General features: G+C 42.6%; 1 protein-coding gene and 1 long non-coding RNA gene across 3 annotated transcripts in view; one reads left to right on the top strand and one right to left on the bottom strand.

The window, feature by feature from the left end:
• The window catches only part of ABCA1 (ATP binding cassette subfamily A member 1), a 136,296-nt gene that overhangs the window by 70,088 nt on the left and 43,025 nt on the right, over window positions 1-23,183 (bottom strand). For both annotated transcript variants that reach the window (XM_060237098.1, XM_060237099.1), the window contains exons 5-7: window positions 21,174-21,292; window positions 5,411-5,532; window positions 5,071-5,262 (exon numbers count right to left, since the gene is read on the bottom strand). In XM_060237098.1, the coding sequence (XP_060093081.1) occupies window positions 5,071-5,262; window positions 5,411-5,532; window positions 21,174-21,292 (433 nt within the window). The remainder of the gene's footprint in view (window positions 1-5,070; window positions 5,263-5,410; window positions 5,533-21,173; window positions 21,293-23,183) is intronic.
• Window positions 10,337-21,352, top strand: LOC132570475 (uncharacterized). Its single transcript, XR_009555321.1, has 3 exons — window positions 10,337-10,473; window positions 14,448-14,587; window positions 21,115-21,352. It is a non-coding gene; the product is annotated as an uncharacterized LOC132570475 (long non-coding RNA).

A 23,183-nucleotide genomic window follows, 5' to 3' on the forward strand; every position in this document is an offset into this window, starting at 1 on the left:
ATGTTAGGAGCAGCAAAAGGCAATTCAAGAATCACATATCAAAAACTGAAGCCTCTGCTACCCATTCAACAGGAATGCCATTCAGGAAGGGCAGTATACCGGACCTTCTTCCTCCACATATGTACCAGATCATGTTTTATTTCCCAGGGGCACTTATACTTCTGGCCACCTCACTAGACACTACCTAACAAATGACTATTGCTATAAACAATGAAATGGGCGTACACTCTCCCAGAAAGGGTGTCTGTTTTTTTTGTGCTGATTGCTCTGCTACAATTCTGTGATTCTGTAAACTTAGGCAGATCATGAGGGCAGGAAGGGTTGCATCAGTGCTTAGTTCTCATGGCCCTTTCTTAAACACTCAGGGAAATGTCAATCACTACTTTGGGGTCAGGAAGCAATTTTCTCCAGACCAGTTTGGCAGGAATTCTGGAAGTTTTTTGCCATCTTCTAGGCATGGAGCAAGGGTCACTGGGGATATGGGGGGAGGTAGTTGTGAATTTCCTGCTTTGTGTAGGGAGTTGGACTAGATGACCCTGGAGGTCCTTTCCAACTCTATGATTCTAATTATTGTGTGTTTTTAAAAAAGATAATAATCACATTTTCTTAAAATGCACTTTTTTGAGTTTGTTGTATCCAAGCCAATGACTTTGCCCCTTGCTGAATCTTGCCTGTTCCTTCAATGAAATCTAATCTTTTAAATCTGGAATTCAGCTAGAGTTCTATATCTTAATGGTATTACTAGACTATCTCCTCACCTTCCCACTTTATAAAATAAAACAAAACCCCATTTAGAAGTATCTGTAATTTTCATTTTTTAAAAATTAAGTAACTTGCAAAGACAAAAAAGGGATTCATAGAAATACACTTTCCACAAACAGTAGCTTGTATAAATATACATACATACTACATTATCCATTTGAAAACCAGGATCATTTAATATTTTTACCACTTACTGTATTTGAAAAACATTTGTAAAAATAATTCTGTAGTGTAACCTGGTGCTGACCCCCACCCCCTGGTTGTGCAGTGTGAGGTTACAAAAGCCGGGTTTTGTTTTTTAGAACTCAGCAATTTTTTTCTCCTTTTTATGAAAAGGACAGAGGAAAGAACTAACAGTTAAGATGAAAAAAGGAACTTAATCTCACAGGGAGAGATGAGGGTCTTGGGGCCATGCTGAGTAAAGGTTCCCAAGTTGCAGACCAAGAGAAGCCGCAACAGATTTCTAAGAATTTAGCAGACCAAGGTTCAAGAATTGTGCTCCTTCCTTTTAAATGCAAACTGAGATTTCAGAACAACATGCACCACATTTATGTAGCAGGGACCTCTCTTAACCACAGTTTTCGACTGCCAGTGGAGGGGAGTGGAGAAAACTCTGGGAGCTAATCCAGGAAGACTAAGGTTCAAATCTCTGCTTGGCTACAAAGTTTACTAAACAACTTAGTCCAGTCACTGCCTCTCATATTAACCTTATCTTGTAGGGTTGTTTGGAAGTAGGGTTGCCAAGTCCAATTCAAGAAATATCTGGGGACTTTGAGGGTGGGGCCAGGAGACTTTGGGGGTGGAGCCAGGAGACATTGGGGGCGGAACCAGGAGCACGGATGTGACAAGCAGAATTAAACTCCAAGGGAGTTCTGGCCATCACATTTAAAGGGACAGCACACCTTTTAAAATGCCTTCCTTCCATAGAAAATAACGAAGGATGGGGCACCTTCTTTTGGGGCTCGTAGAATTGGAACCCCTGGTCCAATACTTTTGAAACTTGGGGGGCATTTTGGGAAGAGGTACTAGATGCTATACTGAAAATTTGGCACCTCTACCTCAAAAAACAGCCCCCCCCCAGAGCCCCCAATACCCGCAGATCAATTCCCCATCATTCCTTATGGGAATTGTTCATGGAGGTGCATAATGGCTGTGGGGGTGGGACTCCCAGCTGGCTGGGGGAGGGGGGAAGCCTGTAAAACCGGGGGATCCCCCGCCGGGACCTGGGGATTGGGAAGCCTATTTGGAAGATAAATGGGCAAGACGTTATAGCATACACTGCCTATAGCTCCATCAAGGAAGATGAGGATTAAAATTTAATGAATACATTACTATTTGCCAGAAGGCCTTTGGGCAAGTTATGGCTGGGGGGCATGAGTCTGTCTCTCCCTCCCAACCCGCATTTCTCTCAAGGGTCAATCCAGCAAAACTACTTACTGGCTGCTTATGTATGTATTCACAAGTGGGTGCTTAGTTACTACAAAAATCCGGTTTTTAATAATCTATGTGTTCAGCATTTGTAACCTGGCACCGAAAGAGCACAAAGTGACTTCAAATCTTTCAGTGATTCAGGGTAAGTTTCCACTCCTCATTTACCAGCATTATGTTTCGGAAAATGCACCAGTCACAAAGACAGGAATACATTGTTCACAATCGCAGTCGCAGGACCTTGAGTCTGATTCACCAAGGCCATCTTTGCTGTTTTGAAACCTTTCTTCCTTCCTCTTTCCCCAACTCAGTATAAGGAGCCTGTGTGGGATACTAGATACATAATATGTAGACCCATTCATATGTAATGGCCTACACAGGCTGTTCCTGGGATCCCCACTGATTTCTAGTACCCAAGTTGTGTGGGTTCTCCTCAATTCCCACATGCACAGTGCCTGATTTGAATCAAGAGCGTGTTGAGAAGGAGCTTCAGTTTTGCTTCCCTTCACACCATTTTCCCAACCTATAGTGGTCCCCAAGGGAGGGCACTATTTGCCTTGCTGGGGAAATCTCCATTTACCTGGTGGGGCAAACAGCATCTCCCAGGGCCATTTCAGTTTGGGAAAACAGACCACAGGGAAAGCTGAGGCTCCTTTTCCTTGTACACAGCAGTCTTGAAGAGAACAAAGCACCATGTGTATGGGTACTGAATGGAGCTCTCAAGTCACATCTGACTGAAAGACAGAGTGGGGAATCCAGACATAACCCACGTAAACTATAATATGAGAATTGACTCAGATTTCCATAAAATCCTTCTATCCTATTTTTTCCTTAGAATGTCTTGCTTGTGCCTTCCTGTAGTTTTCTTTCCAGACACTGATCAGGCTTGTACCTGTTTGGCTTCAATAAAATCAGGCACTCTTAGACCACTTACCAGACAGACACCCAGACATACAGGCTGTGTTCAGGTGTCTCAAGAATGAGCCTGGTTTATCCTCAGGCTGTCAGGATCTTTCCATCCTGCCTCTTCATGGAGAACACAAACCAAAGACTTCCTGAGTTAGGGAGTCTTCAGTCCAACCAGAATTTACTATAACCTCTGAAGAGAGACCCTTAAACAAATAACACCTTGTTTCTTACTTGCACACCAATATTCTAAAGCAGGGTTTAGAACTCCAGTTTGTTTGTAAGAAACAACCTGCCATCTTGCTAAAGCATGACAAATGAGAAGTTGCAGCAAATTATGATTAGAGCAGCGTGACCTGAATCATTAAAAATCCCTGACACATACTTTGGAAACCCATTTCCATCTGCAATCGCAAAGCCATCTGTTGCATGTATCATACTGCTCTTCAAATCAGTGAATATCAGGCTAGATGGAGCGGCAGCACTTGACATACCGCACCACTGCAAAAACATGCAACAGTGAATATTGCACATACCGCACCATTGCAAAAACATGCAACAGTGATTCCATCTGCAATTGCAAAGCCGTCTGTTGCATGTATCATGAATACTGCTCTTCAAATCAGTGAATATCAGGCTAGATGGAGAGGCAGCACTTGACATACCGCACCACTGCAAAAACATGCAACAGTGAATATTGCACATACCGCACCATTGCAAAAACATGCAACAGTGATTCCATCTGCAATTGCAAAGCCGTCTGTTGCATGTATCATGAATACTGCTCTTCAAATCAGTGAATATCAGGCTAGATGGAGAGGCAGCACCTGACATACCGCACCATTGCAAAAACATGCAACACATCTGCTAATCAGATAACGTTATCTAAAATTATCTAATAACGTTCCAATGGTTCCAATGACGACAATGGTAATTATACAAACTGTAAAACCTCTGGCCATGACTGAATGAGTTAGAGGAGGGTAAAAGAGTCTCAGATTCTATACAGAGACAGGGAAGGTAGTCTAGAAGACACTTCTGCCTGCAAAATTTCAAATTATCTAAAATTATCTAATAACGTTCCAACTTTCTCAATTGGACACTGCTTGGGATAGTGCCAAATACTCTGATTTCTTCGGCTGCTGGATCGTATAACCGCTGATCAGCAATATGGACCAGAGATGGCTGACATATATCAAATACTAACACAAAACTTGGCAGCTGTGGCTGATAACCTTGACCTAATTGTCATTGTCATCATTATACAACCTATACTGCAAATGCAAGCAGAAGTTTTTCTGATGGTGGTGGTGACAATGACGACAATGGTAATTATACAAACTGTAAAACCTCTGGCCATGACTGAATGAGTTAGAGGAGGGTAAAAGAGTCTCAGATTCTACACAGAGACAGGGAAGGTAGTCTAGAAGACACTTCTGCCTGCAAAATTACAAACAGGGCCTGAGAAAGCAGAGCACCAGGGAAAACAAAGGGGGTTTTAGAAAGCAGGAGAAAAGGAGTGGTCCAGAGAAATTTAGGGAAGGGAAGAAAACCAGCACACATTGGCTTATTTGAAAGATTTATATCCTATACTCATTCACTAAAAATTCATGATTGTACTTACCAGGGCTTTTTTTGAGCAGAAATGCACAGGAATACAGTTCCAGCTGGCTTGGTGCCAGGGGGTGTGGCCTAATATGTACATGAATTCCTGCTGGGCTTTTTCTACAAAAAAGCCCTATGTCAGGGGTGGCCAATGGTAGCTCTCCAGATGTTTTTTGCCTACAACTCCCTCAGCCCCAGCCAGCATAGCCAATGGCTGGGGCTGATGGGAGTTGTGGGGAAAAAGCATCTGGAGAGCTACCGTTGGCCACCCCTGCCCTATGTGAAACAATGGTGACATCAGAGGGTGTGGCCTAATATGAAAATTAGTTCCTGCTGGGCTTTTTCTACCAAAAAAGCCCTGGTACTTACCATAAATGGTTTCATGACATCTAGATTAGCCTGGAACACCTTCTCTGCAGAAGCAAGTTTGTCCTTAGGCATGAGGCAAATCAAGGCATCACTGACCATGGCCACTGCTGGGTTTGGGATGATAAGAAACTCAGACAACTTGGTGGAATTGCAAAGGTCTTCCACCTTTATTTTGTAGCCAGATGTAATGACCTAGAAGAATTGACCAGAGGTTACAAAATGCTTTTTCTGTATGTAATATTTATGCTTTTAAATATTTAAAATCTACCATCTTTTGCTCTAATTGCTTTCTATACTGAGCTATATACACCTTGCATGACAATGTGAGAATGTAGCTCACCCGCTGGAGATTGATCTTAGAGTTCAGTATTTCACCCACTGCAAATCTTGGTATGGAAGCATTACGATGGAGGAAGTCAGAGAATGTCTCGTTGGCAACCAGGAAATCCCGGAGTCTCACACCTGCCAGGAGATTTTAAAAAGCCACATTCAATATTTATTTAAAACAAATCATAAGTCATGGAAGACATGTCCAAAATTACAGGCTTAAACTGGTTTAACAGTCATGCATTCTCCACCAGGAGCTCTGGGATTTATTGTTCTATGTAAGAATTTTCCAACAGGAAATTATTCATCAATACACTTATCAAATTATAATCAACAAGACTGTAACAGGGAAAGCCATGACAGTGAACTGCGATTGAACTGAATCATTCCCACCTTCTGCACAAGTGTAACATACTTACACACATGTACAGGGGTGCACCGGCAGTGGCTGTTTTTATATCATGCGTTGCCTCTCTGGTATGCCTCTGACTTTAAGGGGCCTTTGGGGAAAACAGGCCAGAGCTAACTGGCAGAACATCTGCTTTGAACACAGAAGTTCTAAGTTTATTCCCTGGCACCTCCAATTTAAAAAGGACCAGGTAATAAGAGACATGAAAAACCTTGACCTCAGACCAGGGAGAATTACTGAAAGACTGATAGCCTAACTGACTCACTGTAATATAAGGTTTTCTCTGGAAGGGGTAGCAAGAAAGCCCTTATGGGCACACAAATGACTGTGCTCCATGGTGTGAACTCTAAAATAATTACATCTGATAGACAAAGCTTATGTTCTTATGACTCTTTTGGTTCACATCAAAATTCCCCAAATGTTCTATTTGAATAGGAACCCACAAATTTGCTTTGACTTTTTGCTTTAGGCAAACCAAGTGGCAATTTAGAAGCCTCTCTTCCTACCCTTCCTGAACCCCAGAAGGCATTTTGTGAATCTTATCAGAATGACTTTTACTTCTCTTGGAATTCATCAGGCAATGTGCTCAAGGTAGGTGGCTTCAACCTTGCCTTGAAATTTCACTTTAGATTAAATTTGGTAGGTGTCAAATTTGGTAGGTGTCAACTTTAGGTGTCCACATAGCATTATGTAATGGTGGAAAGTGTTGTCAGGTCACAACTATCCTTTGGCAACCTGGTAGGGTTTCAAGGCATAGTAGTCCTCACATACTTCTGAGTTGATTTTTAATGTTAAAAAACAGGTCTTTGAGAGGACAATCTCATTGTAACATCTTTGCCAAAGTTCCTTTTTTATATTTTTGTCAAGTTTGAATTTTATTAAAAGTGACAATAAACACCCAACTCACAGTGGGTTCAGGAGTGGTGGTTAAAGGTGTCTTCTAGGTAAACTTTATTTATCAATATTGGATATTATTCTGAGGAACACCTAAAGAGATTCAAGGAACCTTTTGGAAAACTACTGATTTAAATTACATGGTCCTTGCATGTAACTATAAACATATATGTGTATTCCTCCCCCCCCCTTTCCTCAAACGTTAAGCCTGAAAAGTAAATCTGTGTGACACTAAATCTCCTGTCCCACACTTCAAAAATACAGTCCAGATCAAGACACATTGTTTCTCTTTCTTGAACTGTGGAAAACAATATGGCTTAGTAAAGACTTCACCCACTGGTAGCTGACAGAAAACAACGAAACAGTCTCCGAGATGAAAGCTGCAATGGCAACAAAAACAACACGAGGTAGCCTGCACAGTGTTCTCTCACACTGCCAGATCCTGAGAGGGAGGCAGCTGCCGGACCACAAGGCCATCTGAGATTTTTGACATGTTAATTGGCTCAACTGCTTACAAGAAGAAATGCAGTATGCCAAATGGCCTGCAACAAGAACTCCATAAATCTCCTTCCTCAGAGCTGAGAGATTCAGCTTGCTATGAAGAACAGACTCTCTCTCTCTCTTCTTATGCTCTTCTTATGCCATTCAGTACTGTCTTGTTCAGACCTGACTTGGCAGGCTACCAGTCTGCTCTACAGAGTTATGAAGGGGGAAGAAAGAAATGCTTCCTATTCTTTGCCCAAACACGAATGCTCTTCTGGGTTACTGTCGGTCAATGCTCTCTAGCCTAATTCTCCGATTACACGTTCCCTGTAGCTTTTGTATTCTACAAGCAAAATAATCGCTGTCACCAGAGGGCCTGAGGAGAAAGCTGGGCTAGAACCAGCAAGAGGTTACTTGAGGATGAAAACTTTTCAGAACTATTTAACAGAATATCCATTAGCTTTGCGGCAGGAAAGGGGAGGGTGGAAAAGAGAGAGAAATTCTTCAAAAGTGAGCCCTGGAACTCCAAGGACAAAAATAGATACGAATGCATAGCCGTTGCTGACTTATTTTAAAAAAGGAAATTTCTATACTGCTTTTCAACTAAAGTTCCTAAAGCAATACACAAAAGCAATCAAATTTTTAAAAAATCAAATAAAAATCAATATAACAGTCAAACAAAATAACCAAGTTCAGTGATGGAAAAAAATTATGAAAATCAATACCACACAATGAAACAGAATTGTCCTAATTAATTTGGGAGCTAAACAATCAGAGGAAGGACATAAATCTAATTTTTTTAAAAAAATTAAAATTCAGGAACAGGCATTCAAAACCCTCCCCCCCCAGAAGTCCAAATTATTTATTTACTACATTTGTATCGCCACCTGTCCTCTAAGGAGGTCAGGGCAGTGTACATGGCTTTCCCACCTCCATTTTATCCTCACAACCACTCTGTAAAGTAAGCTAGGCTGAGAGAACTTCATAGCAAAGGGGGACTTGATCTTGGGCCTCCCAGATCCTAGGCCAATGCACTATAGCTACTGTAACACACATTACTTCAACAGGGCCGCCAAAGATAAGGTCTTGGGATACCCAGTCCAATCTCCAGCATCCATACCATACTCTGACCTGATCACTGAGCTATCTTCAAAAGAAATGACCTACCAACGGCTACTACTGTTCACCATCAGCCTTTACATAACTGTACCTCAGGTATCAACTAGGCAAGTGATGGTGGTAGTCTGTGGGACTAGGCAAGTGGGGACTAGGCAAGTGGGGGCAGGGGATCCCCCAGTTTGTAGTCCCTCCTCCAGTTCAAGGTTATCAGAAAGTGGGGGGAGGGAGGGAAATGTCTGCTGTGCCCTATGGAGACTAATTCCCACAGAGTATAATGAATTGATCTGTGCGTATCTGGGGCTTTAGGGGGGCTGTTTTTTGAGACAGAGATACCGAATTTTCAGCATAACATCCAGTGCCTCTTCTCAAAACACCCTCCAAGTTTCAAAAAGATTGGACCAGGAGGTCCAATTCTATGAGCCCCCAAAGAAAGTGCCCCTATCCTTCCTTATTTCCAGTGGAGGGAAAGCATTTAAAAGGCATGCAGTCCCTTTAAATGTGATGGCCAGAACTCCCTTTGGAGTTAAATCATGCTTGACACACCCTTGCTCCTGGCTGCACCCCCAAAGTCTCCAGTCTCCACCCCCAAAGTCTCCAGATATTTCTTGAGTTGGTCTTGACAACCCTACTGTGGGAAAAGAATATGCAGCAACACCTCCATCAGGGACTACTGCAAGTTTCTCTTGCAAAACTGCTAGGCATACAAAAGAAGCCCTCAGAATGCTTCATCCAGGGAGAAAAGCAAAGATCATCCTGGCTGGCAAACAGCCTTGGGACCTCCTACCGCCACCAGGGTTTTGATCAAAGGCTCTGCACACATCCAGATTATGGAGGATTTCAAAATATCCAACTCAATCCTACTTAATGTTATCCAAATAGCCCTGGATAATACTACTTTGGATGCTCACTCCTCCCCAAAATTTTTTTTTGAAACCATGAATAAACTTAGTAAGATCAACAAGGCTGACTTGCTAACTCAGAATGTTTAACGTTCACTGATCGGGACCAGTGCTACCACACATATAGTATATCCGAGTCTGCAGAGACTACTCATATACGCAAGCTCGTACCATTCTCCTTCATAATTATAAGAAGGAAGCTGTGCCAAATAACGCTGCACACTGCTCACAAGTCACAGTGAAAGCATTTAATGGAATCAGAAATTTATTCCAATGTTAATAAGTCTCATAACCAAAAAGCAATTAAACATCATATACATTCAACTACTGTTAACAGTTGCAAATGCTGACTTTATGTCTTAATGGTGACAACTGGATCTACATGTTTTTTGAGGGGGGGGGGGCAAAATTAAAAAATGATTCCCCCTTATGGGCCCATTCTAGAAAGCCAATTTGGTGTAGTGGTTATCTGGGAGAACCGGGTTTGATTCCCCACTCCTCCACTTGCACCTGCTGGAATGGCCTTGGGTCAGTCATAGCTCTGGCAGAGGTTGCCCTTGAAAAGGCAGCTGCTGTGAGAACCCTGTCAGCCCCACCCACCTCACAGGGTGTCTGTTGTGGGGGAGGAAGATAAAGGAGATTGTGAGCCACTCTGAGATTCAGAATGGAGAGTGGGATATAAATCCAATATCATCTTCTTCTTTCTATCTTATGAGCCCATAGAATAGAATGGACTCCATGCCCAATTTGGTGCCTTCCCTTTGGCAGCACCCGGGGCAAGTGTTCTTTCTGCTCCCCACTAGATCCGGTCCTGGGGCAGAGAGGTAGAAGGAGAAGTCTTGAATCTTTGTGAATATTCAACCCTTCATGATCTCCTGAGTAATTAAGTAGAAGAGGAAGGCACTGTTGAGGTGGTCTCAGCTTGGCTTACAAAGAAGGTAGAGTGTTCTAGGGCATTTAGGTCTAGAAGTGTAGCGACTGGGGTCACTTTATCTGAAAATTCAGTTTGTAACTTTTAGACCTTGGGGTTAGTCATTGCAGTAGCCTAGCCTACAGCTGGACTTAGTAAGGCTAGCAAGGCCACCTGTAGGTCATTTGGACTGTCCTTAATAATCCCTGTCAAACTAGATCATTTCCATCTAGTCAAGTTTAATTGCATGAGTCAAACTTGTGATTAGATAGGGAATTCTAATCATTGCCTATGGTTCCCACAAAGGTAAAAGATGGGAAGTTTCCCTCATTATTTTGCTTAGACAAAGGATTAAGCTGAAGGTAAAGTTTAGGCTTATCTTTGGAAATTGTTATTGTTATGTATGGGAACTTTGGCTTTGTGCTGACTGGATTGCTATGCTGTTATGCCTTAAGGCTAATGTAAAATTATCCCTGTTAGAATCCCTGAGCCTGCCTCGGAGGGGAGGGCGGGATATAAATAAAACTTATTATTATTATTAAAATGACCTACCTTCTGGATTGCATTTTAAAAACCTTAATGACAACTGGTGGAACCACCAAGGTAAAAGTTCTTCCACCTTAATAAATTCTGAAAAAGACGTAGGAACTGGTCTATTGGTCGGGGCTATGCAGAAGCTTCTAGTGGCCTTGGATCTTGCCTGCATGTTGGTGTAATATTTTCAGAGAAGCAGAGAGAGCTGGTGGTCTGCTTCTTATATATATAAAACCAGCCTGGTGGCAGCCGACCATTTAAAGTGTGCCTCCTCTTTCAGGACTCCAGGCCAGCCTCCTGCTGAGAAGCCAGGGAAAGCTGGAGGATAATGGCAGGCTGGGCACTATGAGAAGACAGTAGGGAAATGACAGGTCAGGAAGTACTGAGCAAGGAAAGAGGGAGGTTGGGTCCAACTGGGGAGTTGCAACTTCGTCCAGGGTGGGTTGTATGCATGGCACCATGCTCATCTTTTGGTGTTGGGGGGTGGGGAGAAGAATGAGTGTCAGAAGGAGAGAAGAAAAACAGAAAATAAGAAACCCCAAAAGTAAATGTGGTTCTTAAGTCGCTAGCTAGGCTTGAGGATGGTTCCTGGGTGTGAGAAAGATGATGCCACTGGCCTAGAATTTGTTATGGTATAATCAGCTGTAGAGAGGATGAAAGGGAAATAGGGAACATTGCATAAGAACTAGCATCTGACATACATAAGGTTTGTGCTGACCGCTAAGGGTCTAGGGGTGAAAAAGGTATGCAGGTTCCAGCACAAACTTTCCTAATGTACACATGTCTTTAGCATTCAGCAAAAGCACAGGAAATGGGGAAAAGAACTATCTACTGTTACCATGGAATATAGATGCCGCCACTGGGGCTTTATTTAAACACACACAATTGCCATTTCTGACTTTCAGCAGCAAAACCTTTGGGGGGAAAAGAACACCCCCATGTTATCATCCAGAGTGCTTCATAATGTAGAAGAGAAAAATGGCCGCTCGGTGTAATCGTAAACAGAGTCATACCTTTCTAAATCCAGCAAAATTAGAATGGTGAAATGCTGCTTAGGACAGCACTGTGAGGATTCTGCTTGTGTTTTAACACCTTGAAAACAAGCTGATCTATATAGCTGACTCATTTACCATTTCCAAAATGTCAAAACACCCCCACTGTAAAGGGTTAGTAAAGAAGCTGGGAGATAAATCAATGGCTAGTATGCAGATTTGTAGCTAATTTACTAGTGCAGTCAGTCAGTGCATTTCCCAATAGGTTTCAAGTTAAACTCCTATTACAGCCTCAGCTCTTCAGCTGCCAACTGGTCTGGAGAAAACTGCACACCCTTTAATAGCAGCTATTGCTTTTCATAACAGAGGAAAAGAACATCACCAGGTAAATAACATCCCGTTAAGCCTCTCTTAAAGGAACAGCAATCCTACTGAGTTTCCCACCAAATCATCATATGTAAGTCATCATACATGCGTTTGCAAGTATTGTCAAGTCAAAACTTACTAATGGCAACCCCAGCAAGAGACTATAAAGGCAAGTAAGAAGCCAAGATGTTTTGCAATTGCCTTTTTCCGCAGAGCCTTTCTTGTAAATCTCCTATCCAAATACCAACCCTGCTTAGCATCCAAGATCTCCAAAGAATGAAAGACTAGTACCCCCGATCTGGTTGTCGGAATAAACTAAGATTTAAAAAAACATGCTGAACTCAATAGGTGAGCCTTAATCCCTTGCCCTAAGTGCCATCGCCCAGTTTACATCTGAGTGGCCCCAATGACACCACCAGAACTACAGGGAGCCCTTGCTCCTGACCACAAGTGGCCCTTTCCTGGTACCCCATCTGATTCACTAGCAAGGCTTGGGAAGGGGACACCTGCAGTCATTCCTTGAAAGGTTAAACTCCTATTACAGGAGAAATAGAGGGTTGCCAGCTCTGGGGTGGGAAATACCTGGAGATTTGGGGGTGGAGCCTGAAGAGAGCAGAGTTTAGGGAGAGGAGGGACCTCACCAGGCTATAATGCCTCAGAGCCCACACTCCAAAGCCACAGAGTCCACAAGCAGCCATTTTTTCCAGGGGAAATTATCTTGGTCGTCTACAAATCAATTGTAATAGCAGGAGATTTCCAAGTACTACCTGGAGGCTAACCTTAGAGAAATGGGACCCTGGATGACTGACACTTATTACAGACAACCACCAGTTTCTGGTCAGAGCATAATCCTGCACACCAACTGAACATACCACCAGCTCATCAGAACTCACCATGAGAGCTAGGAATTTTCTGGTGGAAAACCCACAATCACAGCAAGCAAACCCAGTTAGTGGCTTGAAAATTATACATGTTAATCTCCATTATTTCCAAGACAGTCAAATAATGCCGCTATCTGAACAACTTCAAAAGCTTTTAAAGAAAAACTAACCCTACACACAGCAAATCCATCAGTTTCTATTATAATGATAAGGGTTGACTGGAACACTTGCCCTCAAAACTGGGAAGTTTGTAAAACAGCACTAAAGTAAAAATGGGTGCACTAGTACAGTCTACAAGGCAATACAAAGGTGATGTAGCCTACAATCAACGCTTACATTTGTGTCAAAGTTAACCCACAAAAATTGGGAGGGCCACCTATGACCTGTGCAATCTGATTGCAATAGGCAATCAGAATTTTTTTTCTGCTCCAGCCAAAGAAACCCATCATTAACTTAACAAAAGAAATAGGACACCAAGCATCTACGAAGGAACAAAACTATTAAGGTTCCCTCTTCCCTTCATCTCCAGACATCTGTCATGTGTTGATTTCCTTTTGTTGCCCAAAAGTTTCTGGATTTACCCTGAGAGCTGTAAAATGGAACATTTCAGGCCAGCCATACTATGTAGACCATTCCACGATCTGAACTTCCAATGAGTTTATTAGACACTGCTTTTCCACCCAACTGACTCAAAATTTTTTCAACAACCTTCTCCACGCCTCAATTTTAATGTCATAACAACCCTGTAAGGTAGTGTAGGCCTCAAGAGTGACTGGCCCAAGGTCACTCTGCAACCTGGCATGGGTAGGGCTGACAGCTCTTGGTTAAGAAATAGCTGAAGATTTGGTGGTGGAGCCTAGGGAGGGAGGGGTTTGGGGAGGGGAAGAACCTCAGTAGTGTAAAATGCCATAGAGTTCAACCTCCAACGCAACCATTTTCTCCAAGGGAACTATCTCTGTAGTCTGGAGATCAGTTGTAAAAAGTTGGATATCTTCAAGACCCACCTGCAGTTTGGGAACCCTATCCATGGCATAGTAAAGCTTCAGACCAGGATCTCCCAGATCCAAGTTCAGTACTCTAGCCACTAAGCTCCATAGGTTCTCCAATGTCTATTTTAAAATGCTTGTTTTACTTATTTTAATCTGCTTTTCTCTCTGAGACTTAAAAATCTTGCATAGCTTCAAAACATCTTAAATGTTTAAGACAGCCAAAAAATTCTTGTGAGAAGAACCAATTTGGAGCAGTCACAGTTTAAGAGGGGCTACTGAGGCCCAGGCTGTTTTCCTGATCTAAATGGCTCCTCCCTATTCTGTCTTTTGCCACAACAGGACAAATTCTCATGGTGAAGACAACAGAGCTGGGGGGGGGGGACATACCTGTGCACCCTCAGCTACTTTTAAGTGAAAATAAGTCTACCAACAAATTGAATCACTAGGGTTTGCCAACTCTGGGTTGAAAAACATCTGGAGATTTCAGGGTGGGGACTAAAGAGCGTGGGGATTGGGGAGGGGAGGGCCTTTAGTGCAGTATAACGCCATTGAGTCCACTTTCCATTTTCTCTAGGGGAACTGATCTCTGTTGCCTAGAGATCACTTGTCATTCCAGGAGATTTCCAGACACCACCTGGAGGTTGGCAGCCCTAAGAACCACTCATTTCATATATGTATTGTTTGGCACCAGGAATGCTGCAGAGGAAGTGAGAAGTATGTAGCCCAAGTGTGGGTGGGTATTTAAAAAAGCAAATGTCTGTGATGATCATTGACACTGGTGAGGGAATGTTAACACTTATGTATCTGGCAGGTATCCAGCATTGTACTGTTGAAGGGTAGGAGCGCAAAGATTCTTGCAAAACTTAGGGACCAGATTTTTATTACTTTTTAGGAGCCAGCTTGGAAAGTGGAGACACACAGTCTGGACCACAATACAAAGATTAACGAGTCTATTCTTGCTGGAGAGGGAATCAAAGACTGAGGAAACTTTGGACCATGTTGTAAAATGGACAGTTTGATCCAAAATGAACAATGTGACATTACAGGTGAAAGGATTTATGCACTGACATCAACTTCTAAAAATAATTATTAAAATTACTGTCATTCTACCCTTATCTGGACTACAGTGGCAAGAAAAACTGTGCCTTTGGGTTACTGTGCTTTTAATCCTTCAGAAATAACACAGTCACATACAGCAAGAGCCATCATTAAACACACACACGCTCAAATTAACTGGGCACACAGCCAGTCTAGAAGCTGGCACACAGCAAAAGGAGGTGCCCAGAACACAAGAGCTGCCCAGAGATATTGAGCCCTCAGTGTCTGACACAATTTCAATTAAAACCAGCAGGGGATAATGAGTCATTGTAGGCAGCCCTCAAATGATGTGTCATGATATGTTGACTTCAAACTCCCTGGGTGTCCCTACACCACGGCTCATCACTGAGCTTTTGGAGGAGTTTCTCACTATTATCCTTTGTCACTGCAGCTGGATTCATTCTAAAGCACTGGATCCAATCAGGTGCAAAATGGACAGAGGGTTTTCCTTTGCCCAACAAAGAAGCCTATCCAGGGAATTGTAGAACCTGTATGAATAAAAGCCATGTGGGACAGAGGTTTCAGTGACCAATGGAGTGAGATTCAGCAAAAGACCTCACTGACTGCGACCTAAGGTTTGGTATAACCACAGAATGAAAGAGAGAGCCACCCATCCTGATTAACAGTAGGCTAATTAACAACTCTACTGTTCAGTTCAAAAGTTATCTGGTCAACATTTTCATTAAACTTCCACACAACTGGAAGGCCATGAGCTCTAGGAATCACTGCTGCCCTTCAGCAAAGATCCTTTTAACCATTTCCATGGAGGCTAATTTCCACCCTATGCTATAGAGTGCTCAAGTTGGCTGAGGAGTCATATGCAGAGATGGTTGTACTGTTCCTCAGTCCTGAACCAGCAACACACAAAACTATCCCTAGATGAACACTTAACACAAAGCCAAGCCGCCTCATCCATTCCTCACAAGAGTGCAGCAATGACCACCCTCGACAAGATGGCTCCAATGATAGCACCATCATTCACCAACGTAGCTCTCACCAGTAATCAATATTAAATTATAGTGGCAGCGGCTTCAGCAGTCCCACACTTCATTAAGCTTTGTAATTGCACTGTTTATCTCAGTTAAGAACCTGATAGCTGTGTTATACATACATCAGGCACTTTATGGCTTCATTGCCGTCACTGTGTCGCAGAGCTAGCCATACTGCTCCAGGGAGGAATCTGTACTAATTTTGTATGCCCTGCTCAGACATAACATGATTTTGGCACTCCAACATCACATAGTGGGAGAGCACAATATCCACAGTCCTTCCCAATATGTGTGGCAATGCATGTATTCTCCAGCCTCAGTATGCACCAATAACATACGATACAAAAATAGGTTCCCAACAGGGTGTACCAAATCAGGAAAATACATGTGGTATAACCCTATTTACATAAAATGGCAACCATGCATATCAAGATAATTGTGCATTACACCACCCCTGCAGTTGGATTGCCAAAATTATGAGGACTGAACCGAACCCTGAACCATTTCACAGATGAAAACAGAAAGCCTTGTAACACTAGGGCTTTTTTTTTTTTTTTTTAGCAGGAACGCACAGGAACGCAGTTCCAGCTGACTTGGTGTTAAGGTGTGTGTGGCCTAATATGTAAATGAATTCCTGCTGGGATTTTTCTACCAAGAAAGCCCTGTGAAACACTTCCATTCTCCCAACAGGAACATGCTGCTCCACATACATTCCAGAATGTTCTTTTTCATTTCCTGCATATTGCTTTCCTATAACCAGCAAACTGTTCCTACCTTGGCTTTTACGAGAAGGTGTTGACGCATAGATCATGTTTCCTTTGCAGGAAAAAAAAAACCCTAAAAACATTTCAGTCTCACAATGTATCAGGTTACACTGACACAGTGGATACAAGCACATTTGACAATATTTATGATCTGGCTAGGCAGTTGGTGAGGAAGAAAGAAAACAAGCTATGCACTAGCCTTAAGGCAACCTAAAAAGAATTGACTTGGCCATAAAAGAATAGATCTGGTTATGAGACTGAAAAGCAAAACAGAGTGTTTGTTCTCTTTGTGTAAATGTATCTGCATGGGCGTGTAATTCATTACCCAACCATAATTTTAACAATTCACAATAAACTTGGACAAGATGGGCTGCCAAATCACCATTAAAGTGTCAGAAGGCAGAGATGGCTAAATATCACCTTAGCACAAAGACTGAACAGGCTGCTGTTTTTGCATATGAACAAAGTTAGGTACTTGGTTTCTGGTTCTTGGAAACCAAAGTGTCAGATATAGAGCCCTATCACCCAAACCCAGCATTTTCTCAGCTGGATCAAGCTGAACAGCTCCAGATAAAGGCCTAGCAGCTGCTAGAAAAGCACTTTCCAGTATGACTCCACATTTTTTTTTAAAGGCATCTATAATTCTGCAAGTTCTACCAGCAAGGATCTGAGCTTGGTAAACCAGCTCAGATGCCACTTAGATCCTTTGAATGGAAGAGGCAGACGAGAGCAGAATGGAAGAAGGGATTGCTGTTTACAATGTGTATTATTCACTCCATGTTCTCTACATGTTTTGTTTTCAAAACCTGTCTGCCTGGAGGCAATAGTGGGATGACAGAAATGTTTTTATTTATTTGCTTTATTTATACTCCTTTTTCCCCAGCAGGGACCCAGCTAATCTTATATCTTTTGCCGCTCCTCCATTTAATCCTCACAACAACCCTTTGAAGAAGACTGGGCTGAAATTGTGGGATTGGCCTAAAATCACTCAACGAGCTTCTATGGCAGGCTGGGGGGGGGGGGGGGTGTTTAACCCGAGTCTCCTACATCTTTGTCCAACACTGTACCACACTGGCTCTCAGTGTGTGTGTGCATCATGAGAACTAATGTTCCTCCAAATTTTCTTTAAAATTATTGTCTTGGGGTACTGTGAACAATTTTTTCTTTAAACCAAATTGTTGACCAGCACACAGATTGGAAGCGTGAGTGCCTGCTTGTCAGAGTAGCTGGAGGATGTTTTTTTTTTTTAAAAAAAATGCCAAACTATTAAAATCTTGACAAAGCCATATCTTTCATACACAGGCAGTTAATGGCTTTATATTTCAGTCTCCCAAGATTAATGCCTGGCTTTGTGCCAAATGCTGACTCAGTGCCCAAACAGTGAAGTGTTTGGCTTTTAGACGACCACCAGAACACAGAGGCAAAGGCAGTTCTCACACTACCGAACTGACAAATAAAATAAAATAAAAAGCCCAAAGTCAGATGTAAAAGCAAAATGAAACTGGCATATCAAGCATCAGGGATACAATTTTCCAAACTGGAAAGGGCAAAGTATTGGTAATGCTTAGAACTCCAACAATTTGCTCACAAATGAATGGATGGGAAATGTTTTTTCAACTACTTAGTAAGCCAGTTTTTTGTTTTACCCTGTTTGCTTCTTATTCCTTTAAATTAATGGGGCGAGGGGTTAGGTTATATGCCCAGGAAAATGAAGATTGCCACTTTAGGGTCAGGCAGCAATTTTTTCCCAGGCCACAGATCCTGGAGGTTTTGTTTTTTGCCATCTTTTGGGCATGGAACAGATGTCTCTAGGGAGGTGTGGAGGGGGGGAGGAATTTGTGAATTTCCTGCATTGTGCAGGGGGTTGGACTAGATGATCCTTCTATGATTCTATGAGTCTAGGACCTGGCAGGCCCAAGTTCAAACCTTTACTCTGCCACAGAAGCTTGTGGGGTGACTTTGAGCCAGTCACATATGCTCAGTCTAACCTACTTCACAGGGTTGTTGTGAAGGTTAAATGGAAAATGGGATAGTGTTATAAGCCATTATGTTCCCCATTGGAGAGAAAGGTGGGGAAACAAAAACTGCAGCTGCAAGTCCCCAGTGGCAGCTCCTCTGCAAAACACAGCAGGGACCTGGTTCAGATCAGGACTACAGCATGGGAGAAGCACAGCTCCTGTCTCCCCCACTATGCACCAATTCTGGCAGCCAAAACAGCCCCGGGACCCCAGCAGGTGGCATTGTTTGTCCCAACAGGCAGCCCCACTATGCAGAATACTTGCCCATGCATCCTCCCAAAGGGGCAAATACCTCCCCACAGTATCTGGGATGTTAGGAAAGAACCCTTCCTCCTAATCTGAATCAGGCCCCTGCTGTGTTTTTACACAGATGTTGCCACTGGGACTCACAGTTGCAATGTGGCTGCCAATCTCCACCGGCAACTCACCTGAAGTATAACAGACAGTTTTGCCCATAGCCTATGCCTAAAACCCAGCTCTGCCTACCACCCATCCCCTCATAAATAAACAGACATAACAGGAACACTACAAATATATTTTCATGAGAAGGAAACTTGCTGTGCAAAAAAAAATTGTCCAGAAACTTCCTACTGGGTTTGGGCAATACCAAAGCGGACACACGCTTTTAAATTGTTTTATTTGTCCATTAAACATTGGTCATCTACTTCTGAAAGAGGCTTTCCATTTCTTTTTAACAAAAGAAACAAAACTGCCAGAGGCAGACCCCTGAAGCAATAGGTCATTGCAACATCAGCTTCTGAGTAATTTGTCTTGAGAGTGGGTGAACGTTTACCACACAAGACAAGTGTGCTTCTGTTCACTACAGCCCTTGCCAACAATATAGAGTTTGTCAAACTCAGACATTTTGAGTTACTGTGAACAATGTGCTGTTTTTTTAAAAAAACATACACACTTCTGTCTGCATTTTTCTTAAATTGCCTTATTAAAGAAACAGGCATGTACCTCAGGCTTTGTTGTTATAATCAATTTGCTAGTTCTCATTTTAAGGTATTAATTTTAGAAATCTCACTGTGGATCTGCTATGGGAGATACTGTTGTTATTCTTTACCTCAGCCGCAGTGAAAAAGGTGGAATGTTCTCGCTCACTGCTCACCTCAGACACAACTTCAATACACATACCATTGTTCCCTCATCCTCTACCCACTCCTCTACAACAAGGAGATAACACTGGCCTACCACATAGGACTGTTACATACAAAACTCAAAGAAGGACTAAAAATTGGGATGAATCCTATGACTCCCTACCACCATGCCCTTCTCCCGAAAGAGAACCGATTCTTTCAGCAAAGGAAAAAGTTTCACCATCAGAGGAAGTTGTTTGCCCTTGAAGGAAGATTTGGCAGAAGAAAATCATAGAATCCAGTTTAGCAGAAATGAGTCATAAGATCCAACCCATTAAAGTTTTGAATCCTTTCCTTTTCTGACCTGCATTCCCTCTGTCTTTGTCATACATATATCTTTCTCAGAGCCATTTTCATTTACATTAAAGTTTTGAGTTCTTTCCCTCAGTGCTGAATTAAACCCTGTGGAGGCCCCTAGGCAGTTAAAATCTTGGGGGGCCCCTTGCAAATTATCTCAGAGTCTGAGTGCCTGCCCCACCACCCATGGCCCCTGCTGCACCCTGCAGGAACCTTCTTAAAAGCCCCTTTTATTAAGCTGCAGGGGAGAGACAAAGAGAGGCAAACTTGGCGACAATGCCACAGCAGCCACACCAGGCAAGTTGGGCAAAGAGCAGCTCAGTTGCTGGCTGCTTGTGCAGGCTGGGAGGGCTGCAAGCAGGGGGAAAACCGGGGGGGGGGGGGTAGAAGCCAGCTCGGGGCCCCTAAAGCTTTAAAATAATTTGGAACCAGAGTATCAAAGTATAATCCACTCATATACAAAGATTTCCTGCAGGAACTTAGGTACTGTGTTCCTTTGCTATCAGTGATACAGGGAACAAGGACATAACATGTCATTTTTTATGGTGGCCCCCAGTATTCACTCACTGAGGTCAATTTCTTCAGGCTTTTAAACATGTAAACTCTTTCAGCAGGTATTTGGGCAGGGATTGATCTTTAACACTGTCTGACTGTATCCAGGGTTTTTTCCCATTACTTCTTCCTGACATTTTAAATATTTTTTTAGAGACTCTGATCTCTTGATTTTATTTGCTATCTGTTGAATTTTAGGTATTGTTATAAATGACTTTGTTGTTCACTGCCTTAGAAAAAGTTGTGTTGAAATGTAAAAACAAAAACAAACAAAAATTAAATTAAATTAAATTAAATTAGCCTTGTGGGCAGATTGGCAATACCTGATTTAAGCATAACTTATTCCTTTTTTCTGCATTCTCTTTTTTTTTTTTGGAACAGCATGAACATTCTCAGCAAGATATACTCCAACAGCTTTTTAAAAAAACTTCTTCATTTACCTGACACAGATTTCCCAACATTCTGCAGTTTCCCCACTAGTTTCTGTGCATCCTTAATGCTGGTGTCTTTCTGGCTATACAACAGCAACCGTTTGGCATCTGAGAACAACCGGTAAACACTATGGAAACCAGAGAAATGATTGGAAAGACAATAAAGAGAGAGAAATGTTTTAACCATATGGACTGTATACCCTCAAATTCTGTTTTTTTTTGTAAAAAGGGCAAAAGATTCCTCCATGGAAAAGTTCTCCTGCACAAATGACATTGAAAAGCATGAGAAGTATGGGGGAGAATCACTTTGCTCTCATTCATTTCAGTAAAATATGTGAAGGATTGTGTACCATGTTAATTTAGTGAGAAGAGGCACCATCTGGAATTTTTAGCCAGAAAAATTCCTTAGAATGGTCAGAGCTGCCAATAACATAGGTGGGGCAATTATTGTAACTTTTGAGTAAATCTTTTACAGGCCACAGAAATGTTGCATCCTTTTACATCATCAGCTACCACTACAGTCATGACACATCTTTCCCTATGTCCTCTAAATTTCTAAATAACAAAACATGTTTTAAACACTGAAACAAATTTTTAGAGCAAGGGGAAGTATGCTAGTTTCTTGCCACAGAAAAGAGCAAGAGTCCAGCAGCACCTTATAGACTAACAACATTTGTGGCAGGATATGAACTTTTGTGAGTCACTGCTCACTTCCTCAGATACAGCTAGAAGTGAGCAGCGACTCACAAAAACTCATATCCTGCCACAAATGTTGTTAGTCTTTAATGTACTATTGGACTCTTGCTCTTTTGTACTACTACAGACAGACTACAGACTTTTCTACAGCTACAGAGTAGGGATGGGCACAAACAAGGAAAATGAAGGTTCAAGGTTTGTGGTGTCTCACAATGGAGGTTCACAAACCTCCACAAACTTTTCCATTTCCTGAATCAGTTCAGGTTCATGAAGGTGGGGGGGGCATTTTTAAATGCCTCCCCTCCTCCTTGCCTCCCTCTCTCACACCGCAGTGGCAGCACACTAGCAGCAATGGGGTATACAAAAGGGAACCATGTCTCTCCCATCATAATGCATATGAAACTTCTTGGGCAGTTAAAACCTCAAAACGGTAGGCAGGAGATCTGAAGAAGACCTGCACAGGTTTCAGTGCATCATTTGAGAGGTTCTACTGTTTGGGTGATTGTAGGCAGAAGAACCACATTAAGCCGAAATCACAGGGTGTTTGAGTTCAGAGTTTTGGCCACTAACTTGCTGCTGTTCCACCAGAGTATCCAAGGAAATGAGGAGAAGAAGCCAGTTTGGTGTAGTGGTTAAGTGTGCGGACTCTTATTTGGGAGAACCAGGTTTGATTCCTCACTCCTCCTCTTGCACCTGCTGGAATGGTCTTGGGTCAGTCATAGCTCTCGCAGGAGTTGTCCTGAAAAGGGCAGCTGCTGTAAAAGCTCTCTCAGCCCCACCTACCTCACAGAGTGTCTGTTGTGGGTGGGGGGGGGGGAGGTAAAGGAGATTGTGACCGCTCTGAGACTCTGAGATTCAGAGTATATAAGGGCAGGATATAAATCCAATATCATCATCATTCTGAGTCTGAAGACATCCACTAGCAAGGGGTGGAGAGTGATGGATAGTTGGGCACATGCCAAGAAAGCACCCCAGAGGTCTGTGAGTCTTTGTGGGTGTGCTCTCACTCACTCAGCCCAGGGAAGCAGGCACCTCACCAATCATAGTGAGGCCCTGTCATTTCTTATGCAAAGGAAAACTACAGTATGACCCCCAGAAGCTTCTGTGTAGTTAGAACAGCCCTCTGGGGTACATTGATGCACTGGATGGATGGATGAGCCAACTAAAATCACAAGTGATACTTTCTCACCTGCCAGTTCATCCTAGAGAGGTCTTTACTCTGCCTGCTGCCCTCCAAGTATGCCTTAGTAATGTCCCCCTTTATGGCCCCTCCTAGCATTTTCACCCCTTGTTTCCCTTGCCAACTACAATCCCAGAACCTCC

Source organism: Heteronotia binoei, chromosome 4, assembly GCF_032191835.1.
Source record: "Heteronotia binoei isolate CCM8104 ecotype False Entrance Well chromosome 4, APGP_CSIRO_Hbin_v1, whole genome shotgun sequence".
NCBI lineage: Eukaryota > Metazoa > Chordata > Lepidosauria > Squamata > Gekkonidae > Heteronotia > Heteronotia binoei.